At 30.0% G+C, this 18411-nt stretch overlaps 2 protein-coding genes and 1 long non-coding RNA gene across 3 annotated transcripts; 2 read left to right on the forward strand and 1 right to left on the reverse strand.

The window, feature by feature from the left end:
• The first annotated feature begins 3550 nt into the window (after window positions 1-3550).
• On the forward strand, window positions 3551-4736 carry LOC108455990 (NDR1/HIN1-like protein 10). The gene has a single exon (XM_017754578.2). It carries the CDS (start codon window positions 3842-3844, stop codon window positions 4508-4510), a length of 669 nt encoding a protein of 222 aa, XP_017610067.1. The 5' UTR covers window positions 3551-3841; the 3' UTR covers window positions 4511-4736.
• Window positions 4737-9419: 4683 nt separating this feature from the next.
• On the reverse strand, window positions 9420-10366 carry LOC108456089 (uncharacterized). Its single transcript, XM_017754683.2, has one exon. The coding sequence runs from the start codon at window positions 10250-10252 to the stop codon at window positions 9581-9583; it is 672 nt and encodes a 223-aa protein (XP_017610172.1). The 5' UTR covers window positions 10253-10366; the 3' UTR covers window positions 9420-9580.
• A 5820-nt stretch (window positions 10367-16186) lies between these two features.
• Window positions 16187-16841, forward strand: LOC128280619 (uncharacterized). Its single transcript, XR_008270712.1, has 2 exons — window positions 16187-16223; window positions 16508-16841. It is a non-coding gene; the product is annotated as an uncharacterized LOC128280619 (long non-coding RNA).
• The last annotated feature ends 1570 nt before the right edge of the window (window positions 16842-18411 follow it).

An 18411-nucleotide genomic window follows, 5' to 3' on the forward strand; every position in this document is an offset into this window, starting at 1 on the left:
TGATGCAAGAAAATATTTTCTATTTGCATAATTAGTATCAACCTTAAGATATTTGAGTTCACAATCCAAATAATATATAACTTTAATTATAAAAATTTATATAAACTTAATTTGGAGAAAAACTAATGTTTGGTTGTATATCTTTTATTATATGTAAATTAAGTAAAACATAATATATAATTTATAATAAATAACCTTTATAAATACAATTTTATAAAATGCCCACTAACTTTCATAACACTTCTTATAAATAATAGATTTTTTTGTCATAACTATAGAAAGTTATTTTTTATATATATAAATATATTATAACACTTTTATAACATGTAAATTACTTTTTAGAATAAACTATATTTTCATAATTTTAGAAATTTTTTAGGATTTAAATAATATAACTTTTTATAATTTTATAAAATACATAAATTATTTTTATAATATAAGAATTTTTTACCATAACTATTCAAAACACTCATACATATTCATGCTTATAATATAATTTTTAAAACTTGTATAAAATATATATTTTTAAAATTAGATTTGAGTGTAATTACATGTATAATTGCTCCAATTCTTACCTTCCTCTTAAGAATTGAAAAATGTAATTAGAGTACTTTAATTACACCCAATTGATAGAACTCATCAAATACAATTACAACCCAAATATAGCATTCTTATATAAAGATAAATAATTTCATTCAAATCTAATTAGGAAGTTACAGTTTGATTTCGTTTGGAACAAGTCTCATTGGGCTACGCCACTTCCATACTCTATGCTTAAAACCGAGTTTTAAGTTGACAAACTGAAATCAAATTAGGCCCAAATACGATAAAATGCTCCAACTAAAATACTAAGGGACAGAACCCAAAAAGGGCTAGAACGACCCTTATTACGTACCAACTGCGCGAATTATGAAGGGTTAGTGATGGGTGGAGACACATTACAGGTTGATGGTCTTGCAAGTGCGCAACTGGCAACAGTAGCTGCTATCGAACATGCCCGCAACAACGGCCACCGCAATAAGTTCAAGAAAGTGATTGGGCCACAATCATCACCAAGCTTTCGATCAATCCGGGTGCGTTCTCCGTTGCGGTCATAAAATTAAAAATACTTGATTTTAAGAGATAAAATATGGTCAAAAAAGTATTTTTCACTCAAATATAAAAGTTAAAGAGTTAAATGTTTTTAGCTTTTGCATATAAACTTAAAATAAACTACATCTATGATTGCTTTTGTTTACTGCAAATTACATTTTAGTCATTTATTTTTGAAATATTATATTTTAGTCACTTGCGTTATCGTGTTGTAACATTTTAGTCACTGAGTCGTTATTGTTGTTAACGGTGTAACAATAAGCTGATGTAGCACGTTATAAATTATCATTTCAAACAAAATTTTTAAGTTCAATGATACAATCAGTCCCCCTTTTTTTTTTTGAGTAATTTTTTTTTTCTTTTATGTTATTTAAACTTTCTTTTTCTTTTTTTCTTTTTTTTCCTATTCTCTTCTGTTTCTCCTTTTGTTTTCCTACATTTTCCATTTCTTTTAACATATCAGGAAGTCAAATTGCCTGTGAAGAAAGTAGGAAGTCAAAAGCCATCATTGCCTATAACCAAAACCCATACCGTGCTTCTTTCTTCACTACTAATTTGACCTTTTGCTATGTTCAAAGAAATTCAGAAGGTAGGAAAACACAGAGAGAGAAGAGAAAAAAAGAATAGAAAATAAAGAAAAAAACGAAGTTAAAAGAACATAAAAGATAAAAATTAAATTGCTCAAAACGAAAAGATATGGGGACTAATTATACAATTTAACCAAATTTTTTACTTGAAATGATTATTTAACGTGCCACGTCAGCTCACCATTACACCGTTAATGACAATTAACAGCTACGTGACTCAAATGTTACAACACAATAACGTAAGTGACTAAAGCGTAACGTTTAAAACATAAGTGATTGAAATGTAACCTAAAGTAAACAAAAGCGACCATGAATATAGTTTACCCATAAAAATAAAATTATCAAAAATATTCTTATTTATATTAACTATTTAATAAGTGTATAAAAATTAGATTAATTCTATATTTTATGTATCATTATATTAAATTATTTAAATATTTCATATCTCTTTATATTAAATTATTTAAATTTTATTTATTATATTTAAAACTTTAAAATATTTTATATAGCATTAATTTTAAAAATAATTTATATTAATTATTTTTATAAAATTTATATTAATTACTATTTTAAATTTATATTCCATGCATCATTAGAAGAAATTACTTAAATATCATCTAACTTAATTAATTTTTTATTATTTATTATCATATCTAAAAGGATATTTTAACTTTCAATTGTAATTTTAGACAATAATGGAGATTACTAAAATTAACAAACCACACTTTTTCATGGTATTTTTTTACCACACTTCTTCCAAAAACACTTTTGAAATGCATATTTCAATTGCAACAGTAATAGAGAACGAGCCTTTAGACTATTTTGTATTAGGTAAAATTTTTTAAAAAAGTAAGATGCATGTGCAAAGGCGAATCTAGTGGGGCTGGTAGGGGCTCTGCCCCCTAAAATGGAAAATTATTATTTAAGCCCTTAATTTTTTTAAAAAAATTTAAATTAGTAAAGATAAAATTACACTTTGCCCCCTAAAATTATAAACTAAAATTATAAAAATTTAATTTAATCCTTTAAAAATCATAAAGATATAGATTATAAAAAAATTAAAATTTCATTCAGCCCCCTTTATAAAATTGTTTTGGCTTCACCCCTGTGCATGTGCTTGTGTCTTATTTCGAGTGTATATCTTTTCTCTTTGTACGGAGATAAAAGAAATAAAGTTACACACTGTCTTGCTAGCATGGCTTAGAAAGAGATATTTTCTTAATGTTTGGGATAAAAAATATCTGAAAGGGTATTCATAATCTTATAATGTTTGATGCTATCAGTGATGATTATAAAAAATTATAACGTAAATTAGAAATTTTAACATACACATATGTATGTGAAAATTACATATTTAGAATATATATGTGTTTAAATTAAAATAAAGTATTGATTAAGTGGTAATTTTAAAGTTTTAAAGTATTAATTAATTGTAAATATCAATATTGAAACAAATAAGCTATCTGAAATTAAATTAGAATGTTGGTTTGAGTAATATGTCAATCTGAGATGGTAATTTTCACAAGTAGAGTTGATAAATTAGTACCCAAAACAAGTAAGAAATTTCTTCACCTAATGTGGGATTTGAATTCAGGAAGATGGGTTTTATTCAACCTCAGCTCTCAACTTTCCCATCTTTAGACTACGTAACCTACCCTCCCAAACCCAACACTTAAATGACTTATTCAAACTATTTGGCATTACAAAAAGAATTTAATCCGTACACGTCAATCTCAGATACCCTTATTATTCAACACCACAATTACCTGACCCTCTAAACAGGAGCATTAAAGTCAAAGACAAGGAAGTTGGAAGTTTCCAAGCATCCCCAACCCAAAGCTTATATATTACACACAAGATTGAAAAGGAAGTTGCGGGGCATTGTATTTTATTACATAAATCCCGTAAAACCTAGGGTGTGAGACTTTGCCCTTCAAAGTCTTAATGCGCCCAGACTTGACAAAGCAACCGCGTCTCATCGATTGACCACGCGGCCTTTCCCAATTTTTCATTGCCCTCTTTTTCATTACGCTTCCTATTCCTAGTTCCCACCCTTTGCCTCTCTATAAATACCTTCCTCTATCTTTCATATTCTTCCATTCATTTCTTCTCTCAGCTCAGCTTCCAAAACAAGCAGATTTTCTCGGGGTTTTGTAGTTTACATGGCAGAGAAACAAGCTCATCTCAATGGAGCCTACTATGGCCCCTCAGTTCCACCAGCTCCCGCGAATTACCGCAGCCATCGTCGTAGCTCGGGTTGCGGATGCGGCTGCTGTCTCCTGAAGCTACTGTTGAAAATCATAATCACCCTTGTCATCATTATTGGCCTTGCAGTTCTCATCTTCTGGCTCATCTTCCGCCCCAACGAGGTCAAGTTCCATGTGACTGACGTCTCGCTCAACGAGTTCAACCTCGACGGTAACAACACCTTGCGTTACGACCTTGCTGTCAATATCACAGTGCGCAACCCAAACAGGAGAATCGGAGTACACTATGATCGGATCGAGGCTAGGGCTTACTACGAGGACCAACGTTTCAATACCCAAACTTTGCCCTCGTTTTATCAAGGACACAAGAACACTAGTTTCTTGAACCCTGTATTCAAGGGCGAGCATCTGGTTATCCTTGGTGCGGATGAAACTGCGGAGTTCAATGAAGAGAGGGCTAGTAATATTTACAGCATTGATGTGAAGCTGCATTTGAGGATAAGGTTCAAGGTTGGAAGCGTGAGGACTGGCAGGTTCAGGCCCAAGGTTTCTTGTGACTTGAAGGTTCCATTGAACGCAGCCAATGCTACCTTTTCCACCACCAAGTGCGATTGGGATTTCTGATTCATGATCTATATCGAGTCTTTTGATTGGATATTTCCATTTTGGGATTCACACACTTTATTCTTTTGTACCTTGATATGTAAACCAGTGGTATTCCTTTAGGAGATACATGCACTGATGATTATATTTTGTTTTGATTATATTCTTCATTTTTGTTTTCATTTCATGGCCTTCCATTTTGTTACGTTTGTGTGAATAAATAATGAGTTTTAGTGACTCTTTTTTATGTTTACCTTTTCTAGCTTGATGATGATGAGTTGATGGTGCCTACTTTCTTTTATCTTAATCCAAAGTGATATTTGGAATTAGAAGAATAATTTCAACCTTTGAAAAAGTAAAAGGCACCATGGGGAACGGTATATTGAGCTTCCCATTGAAAAATAGTTGTTCCTATTTTATTTGTTTCATCAATCTGCTACCTCATAAACTAAAAATATTGATTATTAAAGGTTCCGGGGTACTCAAAACATATGGATTATAATATAGAGAAGAAAATACTTCTGGGAATTGGTACAAACAAAATCTTTCCCTACCTCAAACCCACTCAATTTTGTTCCTCATTACCCTATTTCCAATAACACATCTTTTACCTTCACTTTTTAGAGCTTGATGAATTCGACGGAAACCTTAGAGTTTCCTAAATTGGATGGATAATTTTGTGGGGTTCTTAAGATTGAATTCCAGAATGGCGGCTTACTGATTTTTATTTTTTATTTTTTATAAGTTATTTACTATTTCGCTCTTTTAAGTGTATTTATTTTCTCATTTTGATATTAACTTTTTTCTTAATTTAATACTTAAATTACACTCTCTTCTTAATTTGATTCCTAAAATATGTCTCTATTATATTTTTCTAGTCTAATTTTTAATAGACATTAAAAACATTGATCCCAATCACATGGCACCATGTGTCATCGTTTTGTAAACAGCAAGTATTTTTCTTTTATCATATGTATATAAATATAAAAAATATAAAATAGAAATAAATATATAAAGAAAATTCAAATATATATAATCTAGGGATAATGGTATATTTGGTATCTGAACTTTGACAAATCTTTTAATATAAGAAAATAAATATATAAAAATTCAAAATAAAAATTGATTCGGTAAATGAAAATACTTACTCTTTTACAAAAAGGACACCACATTATGTTATGTGATTTGGCCACTACCCTTTTTGCTTTAACCTCTATTAAAAATGAATTAAAAATATATAACGGGAGCATACTTAGTCTTTAGGTACCATATTTGGAAGCAAGTATTATACATTAGGTGTGAATTTGAACTTAAAAAATTTAGACACTAATGAAAAAATAGTATATTTCTAAAGTCAAATCATAAATTAAACTTTTTATATTTAAAAATTATATATTTTAAAAAATTTAATATATATTTAAATTTTAGATGATGGTAACTTCATTTACACGTGTCACAAACTTAGGCCGTTACAAAAAAGTGTTAAAAAGGAAAATAGAATTGATATCAAATTGGAAAAAAACAAACATAAGTATCAAATTGAAAAAAGCCTACCAAAATCCAGGACCAAATGAGTATTTAAGGGTTTCTTTTTCCTTTTTTGTAAATTTCTTTTTCTACTTCTTTTCTCACTCCATCCAATGGGCCAATTCAGCTTTGCCCACACAGATTTTTTTAAGATCGGTTGATGGTCCACTCATCTTGATAGATACAATTTGGATTGAGTTTAAGTAAAAGATAATTTAATATGTCTTTTTGATCCAAATTATTGTTAATCTTCAACTAAATAAAAGGTTAAAACATGATATTTTATTGAATTTAATTAGAATAATTTTTTAACATTATCTTTAAGTAAAAAAACAAACTTTACCGATTGAGTTTTAGTTGATATCGGTACTATTATCAGTATAAGAGGACGTGAGTTCAAGTGTATTGAAATATATTAACCTCTTATTTAAGGGTTGAAGAGGGGTTATAGATAATTTTAGACACTATATAAAAAATTAAAGATTAAGAATCGTGATGCTACACTCATATAAAAAAAAAAGTAAATTTAAAAAAAAAAAAAGCTTGAACAGTCATTTTCTAGCAAAATGGAGATGAAAACGTGGCGAAAGGAGCAAAGATAATTGAGTAGAAAACGGTTGGTTCTTGGAAATTTCTTATATCTACTATTCTCCTCCTTACCCCTGAGAAAATCGATTTAAATTTTGAACCAAAATTTGGTTAATTTTAAGATATTTTAAATAAATAAAACGTGTTAAGTTAGAAAAATAATATAAATATGATAACCATAAATAAATTTTTTTTTATATAATCTAGTAATTTAAACAAAACTCATAATATGAACAACACACAAATATATTATTTTTAATTTAAATTAATAAAAAAATTACGAAGAAAAACCGTAAGATGCATTGATATACAAGATGAAACATGACCTGAATCATGCAAAACACATTTCTCTCTAAATTTAATCATTATGCAAAACAATATAAAATAGCAATAGCATACACATTACGCCCAGAGCAGGCCCGCAGCCTAAAGGTGAATTTTTTTACCCCTAATAAACTAATGGCCTTTGCGAGTCCATATCATCACTCGCCTTTAATTTTATTTTCCTTCTTTATATTATTGTAATTTTTATAATGATTTAATTTCATAATTACATTTCATGTTTTATGCCGGTTAAATTTTACTATTAATTTATGTATTTTGCAAAAGTTATTAATTTAATCTTTATACTTTACTTAGATTAATTTTAATTAATTTATTTTAAAAATTTAAAATTTTGGTCATTATAATAAATTCATTAAATTAAATTTTACTATTTTAAAAACTTGATGCGACAAATATATTAATGTATGTATAATGTCATAATTTTAATCAAAATTAATTATTAAAAGTAGTAATATAAATAACTAAACTAACCAACGTATACTTTTATAGAATGCGAGACTCAAATATGTATTTTAATTAATTCATTTATCTATTGAATATATGTTCCCCACTGATATAATGTAAATATCATATCAATTTTAAAATCCAAATATACAATTATAAGACTAATCAACGGTTGAACTTTCTTCTTAACTAATATGATCAGATGGTAGGCAACTTTGTTTTCAACTTTGGAGAAAGTCAAATCTCTTTTGATTGCATTAAATACCACTTAAACACCTTCATTATTGTATTCAAATTCCACTATATGTAATTATAACTGTCATTTTTATTCATATATGTAATTAATTTTCCTATATGTGGGATGTATGAGTTAATTAAAATATTTTAATATGGTAAAAATAACTTTTAGATATTTAAATTTGGTAATTTAAAATTGTTAAGAAATTTTTAACTTAATTCATTTCTGTTAAAAATTACTTGGAAACAATCATGTTTGAATTGTTAATAGTCATGCAATTGGGGGAATGCAAATATTTTGATAGATAATAATAAATTTAATAGATAATTATGATAAAAACATTTTATGTTATATGAGATTTAAGAATTTTGAATGTAAAGGAAGTTGAATTTTCTTTGAATATTAGAATTATGATTTTGATGTATAATAATAATTTTAAAACATAATTATGAATATTGAATCTAAAATATTTTGTTTCAATGTTAAGATAAATAAATGTATGCACATTTAGGGGTTAATAATAATTGTTTTTGTTGTTAAAATTTAAAACAGATACTTTTGAATGGAAATATTTAAATTCTAAAGATTGAGGTATTTCTAGATCAAATTTATTTTGAATTTTTATTCAAGAGAAAAGAAATCAGATCAATGTTTTATTTTTTTAAATTTTTATTAACAACTTAAAAGCTATGCTTCATATTTGAATATTGTGTTTTTTTTTTTTTTTTGCTAGATTGAGAGTAACAATTTTTATTTTCACATCCAAATTAAGAAATAATCATATTTTTATTTTTTATTAATTTTAAAATTTTCATTATACTCTAAAAAAACGTGTCTTTGTGAAGTCTTAAGTATTTTACTGTAAAAATGTAATAGTTTCTCAGCTAATTATATTTATTTAGGATTAATCTCACAGGAATATGCATGTTGGAAAATTTGCTTTAGATGACCCAAATATATATATAGGAGTAGGTAGCCCAAAGAAAATATAGATTTTCCGCTTTCTTAAATTCAAATAAATTTGTGGGGTTCAATTCAAAGAAAAAAGAATAGAAACTAATAATCAATGAGGTGAACAAAGGGGAAAAAATGATGGTTTGATGAAGAAAGGAGTATGAAGGTTGGAGGAAATTGTGATTTCATAGAAAAAGTTTAGAGATTCAGTGAGAGATTGATAAAATCAGCACATGAGTTATATGCATGACTCTTTTATAATGGGAAATAAATTTAGTTACATATCTTAAGACAATTGACGTAAAAATCTGATTTAATATCTTTAATAATGACGGTGATATAATGTTTTAAGATAAGAGATATTATGACAATAATCAATCAATTATTCTAGACTTTCATATAATACTTATATAGTCTTGCATAATTTTGAAATTCGTCTCATTGTGATTCACAAACTAATTACAATTTTATAATATATTAAAATAGACGTATTAAACTCTTTATAGGTGCTGGATAAAAGTTCACTACAGAAACAATAAAATAACTTGTGTTTTTAAAAAATACACTACTTACCCAAAAACAAAAATAGAATAAATGTAATTGTAGGATTATTTTGGGATAAAAAGTTAAAAAGTGTGAAAGAGATTTTAAATACAAAATAAAGATGGTGGTGGGTTTTAGAAACTCAGATGCCTAGACGGAGGCCCACAAGCAACGGTTACCTTACCGATGTGCCCTTGCAGTGTCTTAAAATCAAATCGTACCCACTTTTAATGTTCACCTCTCCTATTTTAGTTCCTTCACCTACTTTTCTTTTTGCCTTTAATAACGGGATTTTATATTTGCAAAATGTTGATGGTGTGTATTAGTTAAAATGATATAGATTCACAAAACTTGTTCAATCTTACAAGTAGAAAATTACGAGTCAATTAGAATATATTACATGCTAAATATATTATATTTTATAACACTAAAAATGGCTGACTTTTACCTCACTACCCTTCAATTCTTAAACTCACAAACCCAAGTTTTCCATCTGACAACACATCATTTTCCGGCGAGCTTACTTCGTCAATTCCCGGTGAAAAGATCAGAACCCCAATATCACGATCAGGAGAAGGCGAGGGTGTGAAGTAAGGAGGCGATGCGCACGGCGTCGAAAATGGAGTCTCCACGTCACCAGCTGATTCTGTCCCGCCCGAGAAACAAGCCCGCTTCTGGGTTTTCGCTTCACTCTGATCAGCGGAGTTCTCGACGCTGTCGTTTCCTTCTCTTTCCTCTTCTGTTATCGTATACAACACCCTCGACTGCCCGTACAACGCCTGCCACTTCGCTAGCTCGTCGTCATCATCTGTACCGGCTGCCTCTGAATCCGGCGCCGTGGCAGCCTCCGTCGGCGATGGAGACACCACCCCAGAGGAAGGTTCCACACGAGCTGGTTGGTTTTTCCAGCAGAAGAAGTAAAGAAGTTCCTTAGAGGGAGCAGCAGAGTAAAAAGGTGAATCCGAAAACTCGGAGTCAATGGAACGTGCGCCGCCGCTGACGATGCTGCGTTGACGAAACCTTCGTTTACTCCAAAGGACGTAAACCAGTTCTAGGAAAAGAGCTAAAAGACATGTAGCGAAGATAACGATAAGGGCTATTCCAAGCTTGCTCGGAGCATTCATGGCGACTCACAGTTTTAGCAGTATGTTTAATGAAAAAGAGTCAACTGAGGTGGGGGAAGGAAAAATGATAACTTTTTATTATTTTCTTAGGGATGAAAATGATGTGGGTTTTTTCTGGGAAAATGTACGGGGAAAAAGTAAGAGTGAGTAATGACGTGGAAGTAGAGAAGCTAGTGACGTGGCCTTTTCTTTTTTGGGATTTTAACTTTAAAAGACTTTTCGAATTAGCTAGGCCATTGGAAGTTACATTCTTCTACTAAATGTCCAAACGCTATTGTGTATCATATGTTTAAGAATTAGTTTTTTTAATCATGAAATGGGTTTGATTGTATTTAATAATTATTTTTATTTAGCAGTGTACAATAGGTGTGTTATTATTAAAGAATTTAAGTTATGCTTAAATAGTCTTAGAACATATAATTATATAATTGTAAAAAAGAACCCTCAACATTTTGAGGTTTGAGCCCTTAACTTTTTTTTATTAATATTCTCAACGTTATGATTTTTTTTAAAATTGGTCTAATTTTAACAGTCAATGTATGTTGACCGTTAATCAAACTGTAGGTTAACATAGTAGCCTACGTGGCATGCCATATAAGCACACGACATCATAGATGACAGTAATATCTATTTAACAAAATTCTTTTTTTTTTTTTCATTTTCTTTCCATTTCGCCTCTTCTGCTTACATTTCTAGTCCCAAAATCCATCGACATAGTCGCCTTCATCTGCCACCACCACCAACAATAGACGGTTCACATCTAACCCTCTTCTGAGTTACTTCGATGGATCTGTTTCTATCACCAATAACAACAATGCAAAAAAAAAAGTAAATTTACTTTCAAGATGATTAACGAAATATAAAAAAAAATGATATCCTAAGATACCCAGATCTAAATACCCCCACAAAATATCAATTTTGCTTAAGATACTCATGGTTATTTGTGAGCTAAGGAGGTTTATAGGCTTAAGCATTTGCAAAATAGAAGGAGATCTATCAATGTGGGTTGGGACTGGTTCAGGTGTGGTTTCAGTTTCATTGGTTTGTTATTGAAAAGAGATGGAAATCGGCGTCGGAATATGGGATTTTGGCAGTGGTGGTGGTGGAAGTAAAGGGTTGTTGGGATCTGAAAGGGTAAAAGTTGATGTATTTGAGCCTTTGTAAAACAATGGGGATGGAAGGAGTCTAGGATTGTTTGTGAAATTGGACCGATTTTTTCAAAAATTGTAACTTTGAGGGTGTCAATAAAAAAAAAAAGGTTAAAGGCTTAAACCCAAAAGCTCCCAAACATTGAGGTTTTTTTTTTTTTTTTTGCAATTATGCCAAAACAATACATACTTACAATTAGAATTTGTGAAATAAATATTGATCCGACCAAAACCCAAAACCAAATTTAAAACTTTTAGATTAAAAGATAAATTATGTAACTAAATTAAAATCAAAGTTCATGTGTGATTTTAATATTTATTCTGTATTAATTCTTAAATATATGAATTTATCCATCACAAATTATGTAAAATATGAGAAGAATTGAGAACAAGAAGAGAAAATAACGGAAATATTATAAAGTAAGAGAAATATAGAATAAACAAGAAAGAATAATAGAAAAATGAAAGGATGATCCAACTATCACTTGGATATCGAAAAGCTTGTACATGCCCTCTATTTATGGGGCCTCAATCACCATAGGTTACAAACATATAATAAAGATAATTGTAGTATCCTATAAATTCTTTAAGGGGGAGGGGGGTTAAGATTTATATGGACATTCATTTAGATTTGCAACATTCCTTATTGGATGTTAATATCTTGTTAGGGAAACCCTGTGGGATAGAAACATAATGAAGGAAAAAAAGTACATAGCCTCCTATTACAAATTGCCTCGTTAAAAATATTTACTAGGAAAACCTAGTAAGATAAAACGTTGGTTAAAGGAAAAGAGTACAATGTGTTTTAGACTCCCCTTAATAACATCACATTACATCTTTGAGAAAACGCATTCCAATCTTGTATGCTAGTCTTTGTGGTTGGTAATGCCTTGGTAAAAAATAATCAAATTATCACTAGAACAAAATTGTTAAACTTCTTTACTTTTTTTTTTCTCAAGATTATGAGTGAATAATAATTTTAGTGAAATATATTCCGTTTTGTCACATTTGATGTAATCATCCTTTAATTGAGCTATACATGATGCATTATCTTCATATAAGATTGTTGGTATCTTTTCCTGTAGAGACAAATCACATATCTTCTCAATATATTAGTTCAACAACCTTAGGCAAACACACTATGGGCTTGCCTCATGTATTGCAATTATTTGTGCATGATTTGAAGAGTGATTTTAACTGCAAGCATATAGTGTCAGTTGTAATATTTATAGTTCCGATGGAACACAGAGTATTCCAAGGGATTGAACCCAGAGGAGATGACAATTGAGTAATAAATAGCGTGCATTATAGAGTCTAAGCGGCTACTGGTACGATTTTATAGTACAACAATCATAACAAGAAAATATTGCAAAGAAATTAAATATGCTACTCTACGGACTAAACTATAAAGAGTATAAAACTACAAAATTAACCAATAAATGACTAACGGTGATCGGTTGACTTTGATGTGGTTCGTCGATCTTCGAATGAGAAACTTAAATTGCTTAAATTACTAAGGTGGTTCAATTTTATCTTTCGGTCTCAATTTTACCAAATTAGACAAATTAGTTCGATTTATCTCTCGATCTCATCGGGTAACTCGGGACTAATGAATTGGTGCACAAGAAGATTACCTCTCGATCTCACTTGTTTAGATGTTCCCTTAGGGGCATCAATCCTAAGCTTTTAGGTTAATTCTAATTAATCCAATTTATTATGATTTGGTCCTTTATCCAAAAATCAGCTCACAGCATCTGCATCAACCAGCCCCCTTAAAGGTTTAGCTATTCATGTTGGAACTACAACTAACAACCATAGAAATGAAAAGTAAAGAAGTCATTAAAGTAAAGCTTAAAAACAATATAAAAGTTGAGATTTTTATACAAGAAAGCTTAAAAAACACGAAACAAAAAGCATTCAATAAGAAAATCTAAAGCAATAAATATAAAAGGAACAAACTTTAATAGATTTAAAGTAAAAGAAATTGAAATACATTAAACTAAAGTTAGAAATGTCATTACAACCAAAATACAGGGACTGAAAGTCTATATAAACCTAGGCTACAGTGATAACTAACTTAACTAACTATAAGAACACCAAGAACAAGAAGAAAGTGCAGTAAAATAAACTTTAAAACTAAGAAAGGAGAAGAGAAAATATAAACCTTAGAAAAAGTTACAGAAAAACTAAGAGAAAACCTAGAGAAACTAAGACTAAAACTAAACTAATGTGTGTATCACCTTTCTCCTCGACTAAAATTGGTTATTTTAGGTTGATGGCTAATGAATTTTTGTTGCCAAAATTGCCCCTAAACGAGCCTTGAGTGATTGGTGCTGCGTTGGTTGCGATACCCTAGTCAATTTTGAAATTTTAAAGGTCAATGTGGTCAAAGATGAAAACGGTTAACGGAGGGGCTTAATTGATTATTTTAGTTAATGACAATAAATTAATTGAGTGCAAATTTAATACTGAGGACTTAATTATTATTATTATTATTTACATTTTGTTAAGACCTTTTTAATATATAAGCCTATATATATGATTTGATATATGATCTATATGATAATTGATGCAATTATATTATTGTGGAATTCTAATTTTAAATTCTAATTCTAATTATAATTTAATGCATTATATTTAAAGTTATTTATTATTAATGGTAAAAAGCCACATTTAAAACTTAATATTAAAAATGAGATACAGTTTAAATATAACTAAAAATCTATTTTAGAACTCAAAACACTATCCCAAAACTTAAAAATTTCATATATATTCTTTTATATATATGATATAAAATATAAGTAAAGTTGGTGAAATGAGCACGTGAACCGGGCTAGTTCCTGTGAATGCTTATATACTTTTTACAAATAGAACTTGCGGTCTGTATTAATGTGGTGACTTCTTGTCCATACAACAAGGAACTCTATTAAGGTTATATGAATCACAAAAATAAGTTTTAAGGTACATAAATAGTGCTTGCCCTCCCATATTATAGCTTTACTTCAAAAAAATTGGTTAAATATGTTTTTTTAAGTATTTGTACTTTAGAATTTAATTTTTATATTTTTTTAAGAGTTCTGTTCTCTACTTTTTAGGTTTTAAAATTTAGATTCAACTGTTAACACTATTTTTTTTTGTTAAATTTTTAATTACATGACTATCAAATGAGTATTTTTTTTTTCAAAATGTCACACCAATAAATTTAAAAACAAAAAAGGTTAAGAGTATTAACAGTTGGGTATGAAATTTAAAAAGTAGAGGGATTAAATTTGTGATGCCTCGAATTTAGGGTTAAAAGAATCAATATTTGTAGGATGAGTCACTGGGTGTGATGGTACTTTTAAATTTGTTTTCGTGTTTTAAAGACAGAATGAGCTTACTGGTTTAGTGATAAAATGCTTGTTAGTTTACTCTTAAATCTCGTGTTTGAGTTCTCGTGGAAGTTAGAGGAGGTTAATTTTTTTGAATTTTAATTCTGTTATAAGAAAATGATAATTTCTAAAAGGTTAGTTTTATTTTAACTTATTTTAATTTTTGAATAGAAAGAAAGAAAAAAAAGAAAATCCCAAATTTTTCTGTCATGTGCTCCTTTTGCCATCGTTTTTATTTTTATTTTTTTATTCTTTTCTTTGATTCACCATTCCTTTAGTTTACCGATTTTATTTATTTGTTGTTTTTTCTCCAAAGCTCTAATAATTTTGAGCCACTTTTTTTTGTTTCAATATAATTGTTGATTGTCATTTCATTGGAGTTCATTCGTTTTCTTTTTTTTTTTCATTGTTGGCATCAAAGTTTTATCGAATTAGTATTGTGGTGGCAAATCAGTCGTTTGTTAGTGTTTGGGAGCACATTAATACTCGTAATTGCGAATGAATATTGTGGTTTAATTTCATGCTTTGCAGTAAGGGTTGGTGTGGTCCTATGTTTGCAGATTTTTCAGCATTTTACAATTTGTAATTTTCAGTTTCACCTTTCTTGCAAGTGTATTGTCAGGTTATTTTATTTTATTTTTAACTTGACTTACAACCTGCATAACTATTTTGATAGACTTAAGACCTACCCGTTAGCACTCATCTACTCTATGGTGTGCGAACCACAAACGAACTATTCTGTATTCTTGGAGTTATTCATTTCTTATGGTTTCCCACTATTAGCTAATTTTAGTTTTCTTTTCTTTTTATCATTTCTTATATTACAAAATACTCATTTATTATCATCAACACAAGGATTTTTCATGCATCCAATTCTTGACCGCTTTAGATCCTGCATTAGGCTGTTTAGTTATTAGTAATGTTGGTTCCTCATTTTTATTTACAAGTTATCTTTGTATTTTATGTGGATTAATTGTCTTTAATGTCACACTCAAAACTGCTTCTCATGAATTCATTTATGCTTTCTTTCTTAATCACTTGTTATAATAATTTTGTAATATGAGATTGATTAGGAGTGTTAAACAAAATTTACGTATGTCGATGATTCGACTAATCGGTGTTGGTTATAAATATGTTTTGAGAGCCGTTGGTAACTGAATATGAGAATGTTCAATTCTGTATATCTGCATGTATAATACCATTTGCATTTGCATTTGTGATTGGAAAATGGTTTTGAAGTGAAGGAAGTTCGTATTAGCAGTTTCCCTACATCTTTATATTTTTAGCGGTATTTCCGCATAAGTGGCATACGACCACTTCATGGTGTGAATTGGATGGACTGGTCCACCATAACCCGATAGTGGTGTGTAGATGATGGAAGGGTTTAGAAAAAAAAAATCCTATTTTTGGTGTGTGACGGTTGATTGGAGATGATGTGTAGAGACTGGATAGGTGGGATTTTTTTGACATTTTGCATTTGAATGCAATTTGCATGTTTGTCTAAGGATAGTGTGAAATCATGCATTGAATTCGATGTGATATTTGAAAATGCATGCGTTTTTACTTAACTGCTAAGTGTTATAAAAATGCGATATGCCAATTTGATAAGATTTCTGTTAATGATTCGATTTAGTTATTTTGTAATATTTAGTGAACTATTCGGCTCTGTGCAATTACGTTTGCTTAAGATTCAAACTAAGCTTTTGTATCTCACTCCCCTAATTTCTTCTTTTCAGGTAACCTTCATGTTTAGGTGTTGGACTCGGCGTATCGGAGGTCTCAGAATTTTTTATTCAATTCGGTTTGGTTTTTAATAAATTTTTCGTAAACTTTGATAAATTGTTTTCATACAGACTTTAAATAAATTTTATGGGCTGTGGTATAAGTTTCATTCGGACTTGTAAGTTGATGTTTGGTGTGAATTAAACTTGGACTTTGAAAGATATGGGTTTTCGTATTGGAACTAAACGGGTGTTTCCATGCATGATTATTATAAAAATAGAAACATGGATTTTTGAGACTGTGATGATTTAATAAACGATCAATATATGAAAGTATTATTTTTATGAATTTCGAGTAATAGTAAAATAATGTGTTTTCCGGTGCTACATTGATTTTGAAATATCGGTTAACAATTAGCAAAATTTGAAGTGTTTCCAAGCCGAACAAGGAATTTTAACTTCTTTTTTTTTTAAAATTTTAGCGACAATTAAATCACTGTTTACAAAACATAAGTTAAGTTTTATCGGATTCATTAAACATGGGAAGAAAATGATTTTCAAAAAGGAATTTAAAATTTCGATTAGTAATTTGTTTTTGGGTCACTTCAGTAGTTAATATGACCTTCTGAATCTAGTCGAAACTTTTGAATAGAGTTTTGAAGTGTTACAAAATTTTTAAAAAATAAAAGTATAGGGATTAACTTCTAAATATTTGAGAAAGTATATATTTTAAGCAAGATTTTTGACTTTAGCTTCATTTTTAAGAGTTCACCCAATAATAAAAAACACGATTACCAAGGAAATGAAAAGAAATCATATGGGTTGGTAAATTTGGAATGTATGGTGATGGTCTAAGCAAGCTTCCCAACGTGTAGAACAGGCCCAATGATGCCAGCTGGTTTTGTGAAGATGGGCTCAACATAGCAATTCCTTTCCCAATATAATGGACTGTATGAAACATTCGAGGCCAGAAGAAGATTAATAGTGTTGATGTGTATGATGAAGATCCTCTCTCACTTGTCCCAAAAAATGGATTAAGAAAACGACCCAACAATCATCATGAAAAGCAGCATCAAAATGGTAGAGGGGGTTTTATTGTTGATTTTATATATAGGCGTGTTATGTTGTCCCAGAACTATCTTTTTGACCAAAAGGGCAAAAAACTATAACAGAAAACAGCAGCACATGAAGTACTATATGGCATCTCTTTATTCTCTCCCTCACCTCACTCCTTGGATCCCTCAATTCTCATCACTTTCAAATGATAAAAAAAAAAAAAAACCCATACAAAAGCAACACTTCTCCCCCTCAACCCCCAAAAGATTAAAAAAGATGGAAAAAGAAGCAATGAATACAAATAACTGGGTGTGGGTGGGAATTATGGGAATATCTATGCATGGATTGTTATGAATGAGACTTTAGGGATCCCAGATTTCCCTTACTTTCATGCAATGCAAGACTCTCCCTCCTCCCTCATCATAATTTCAAAAAAAGAAGGGAATTGGGGACAGCGAGTGACCCTTATGGAAAGACCCATACGTTAGCTCCCCTTTTCTTAAAGTCTGCAAAAGAGGGGGGGGTTTAAGGTGTGTGGAAACTTTGTCTCCATGCTTATGTTGTCTTTTGTAGATGCCAACACTTCATTGGTGGGTCTTTAAAGATGGGGCCTTTCCCCTTCTCTTCTCTTCTCTTTTGTTTGTTCATAAAACCTGGAATTCCATGCAAATTACTGCATTGCCCCCCCCCTCGCCCCCTCTTTGTTTCAATCTTGTCTCTTGGGAAATGCTTTTGAATTCATTTGGTAAGAGATGTTAGAGTTATAAGTTGTAGCCAATCCAAATATTACTTTGTTTCAGAATTGAAAGGTGGTTTCTGTTCCCAAGTTGTATGTATGCATGTATGTATGTGTGTGTTTGAAC

This window comes from Gossypium arboreum, chromosome 9 (genome assembly GCF_025698485.1).
Source record: "Gossypium arboreum isolate Shixiya-1 chromosome 9, ASM2569848v2, whole genome shotgun sequence".
NCBI lineage: Eukaryota > Viridiplantae > Streptophyta > Magnoliopsida > Malvales > Malvaceae > Gossypium > Gossypium arboreum.

What these genes read in the sequence shown, in the direction of transcription:
- LOC108455990 (XM_017754578.2), top strand. Translation starts at nt 3,842, where the DNA reads ATGGCAGAGAAACAAGCTCATCTCAATGGAGCCTACTATGGCCCCTCA.
- LOC108456089 (XM_017754683.2), bottom strand. Translation starts at nt 10,252, where the DNA reads ATGAATGCTCCGAGCAAGCTTGGAATAGCCCTTATCGTTATCTTCGCT.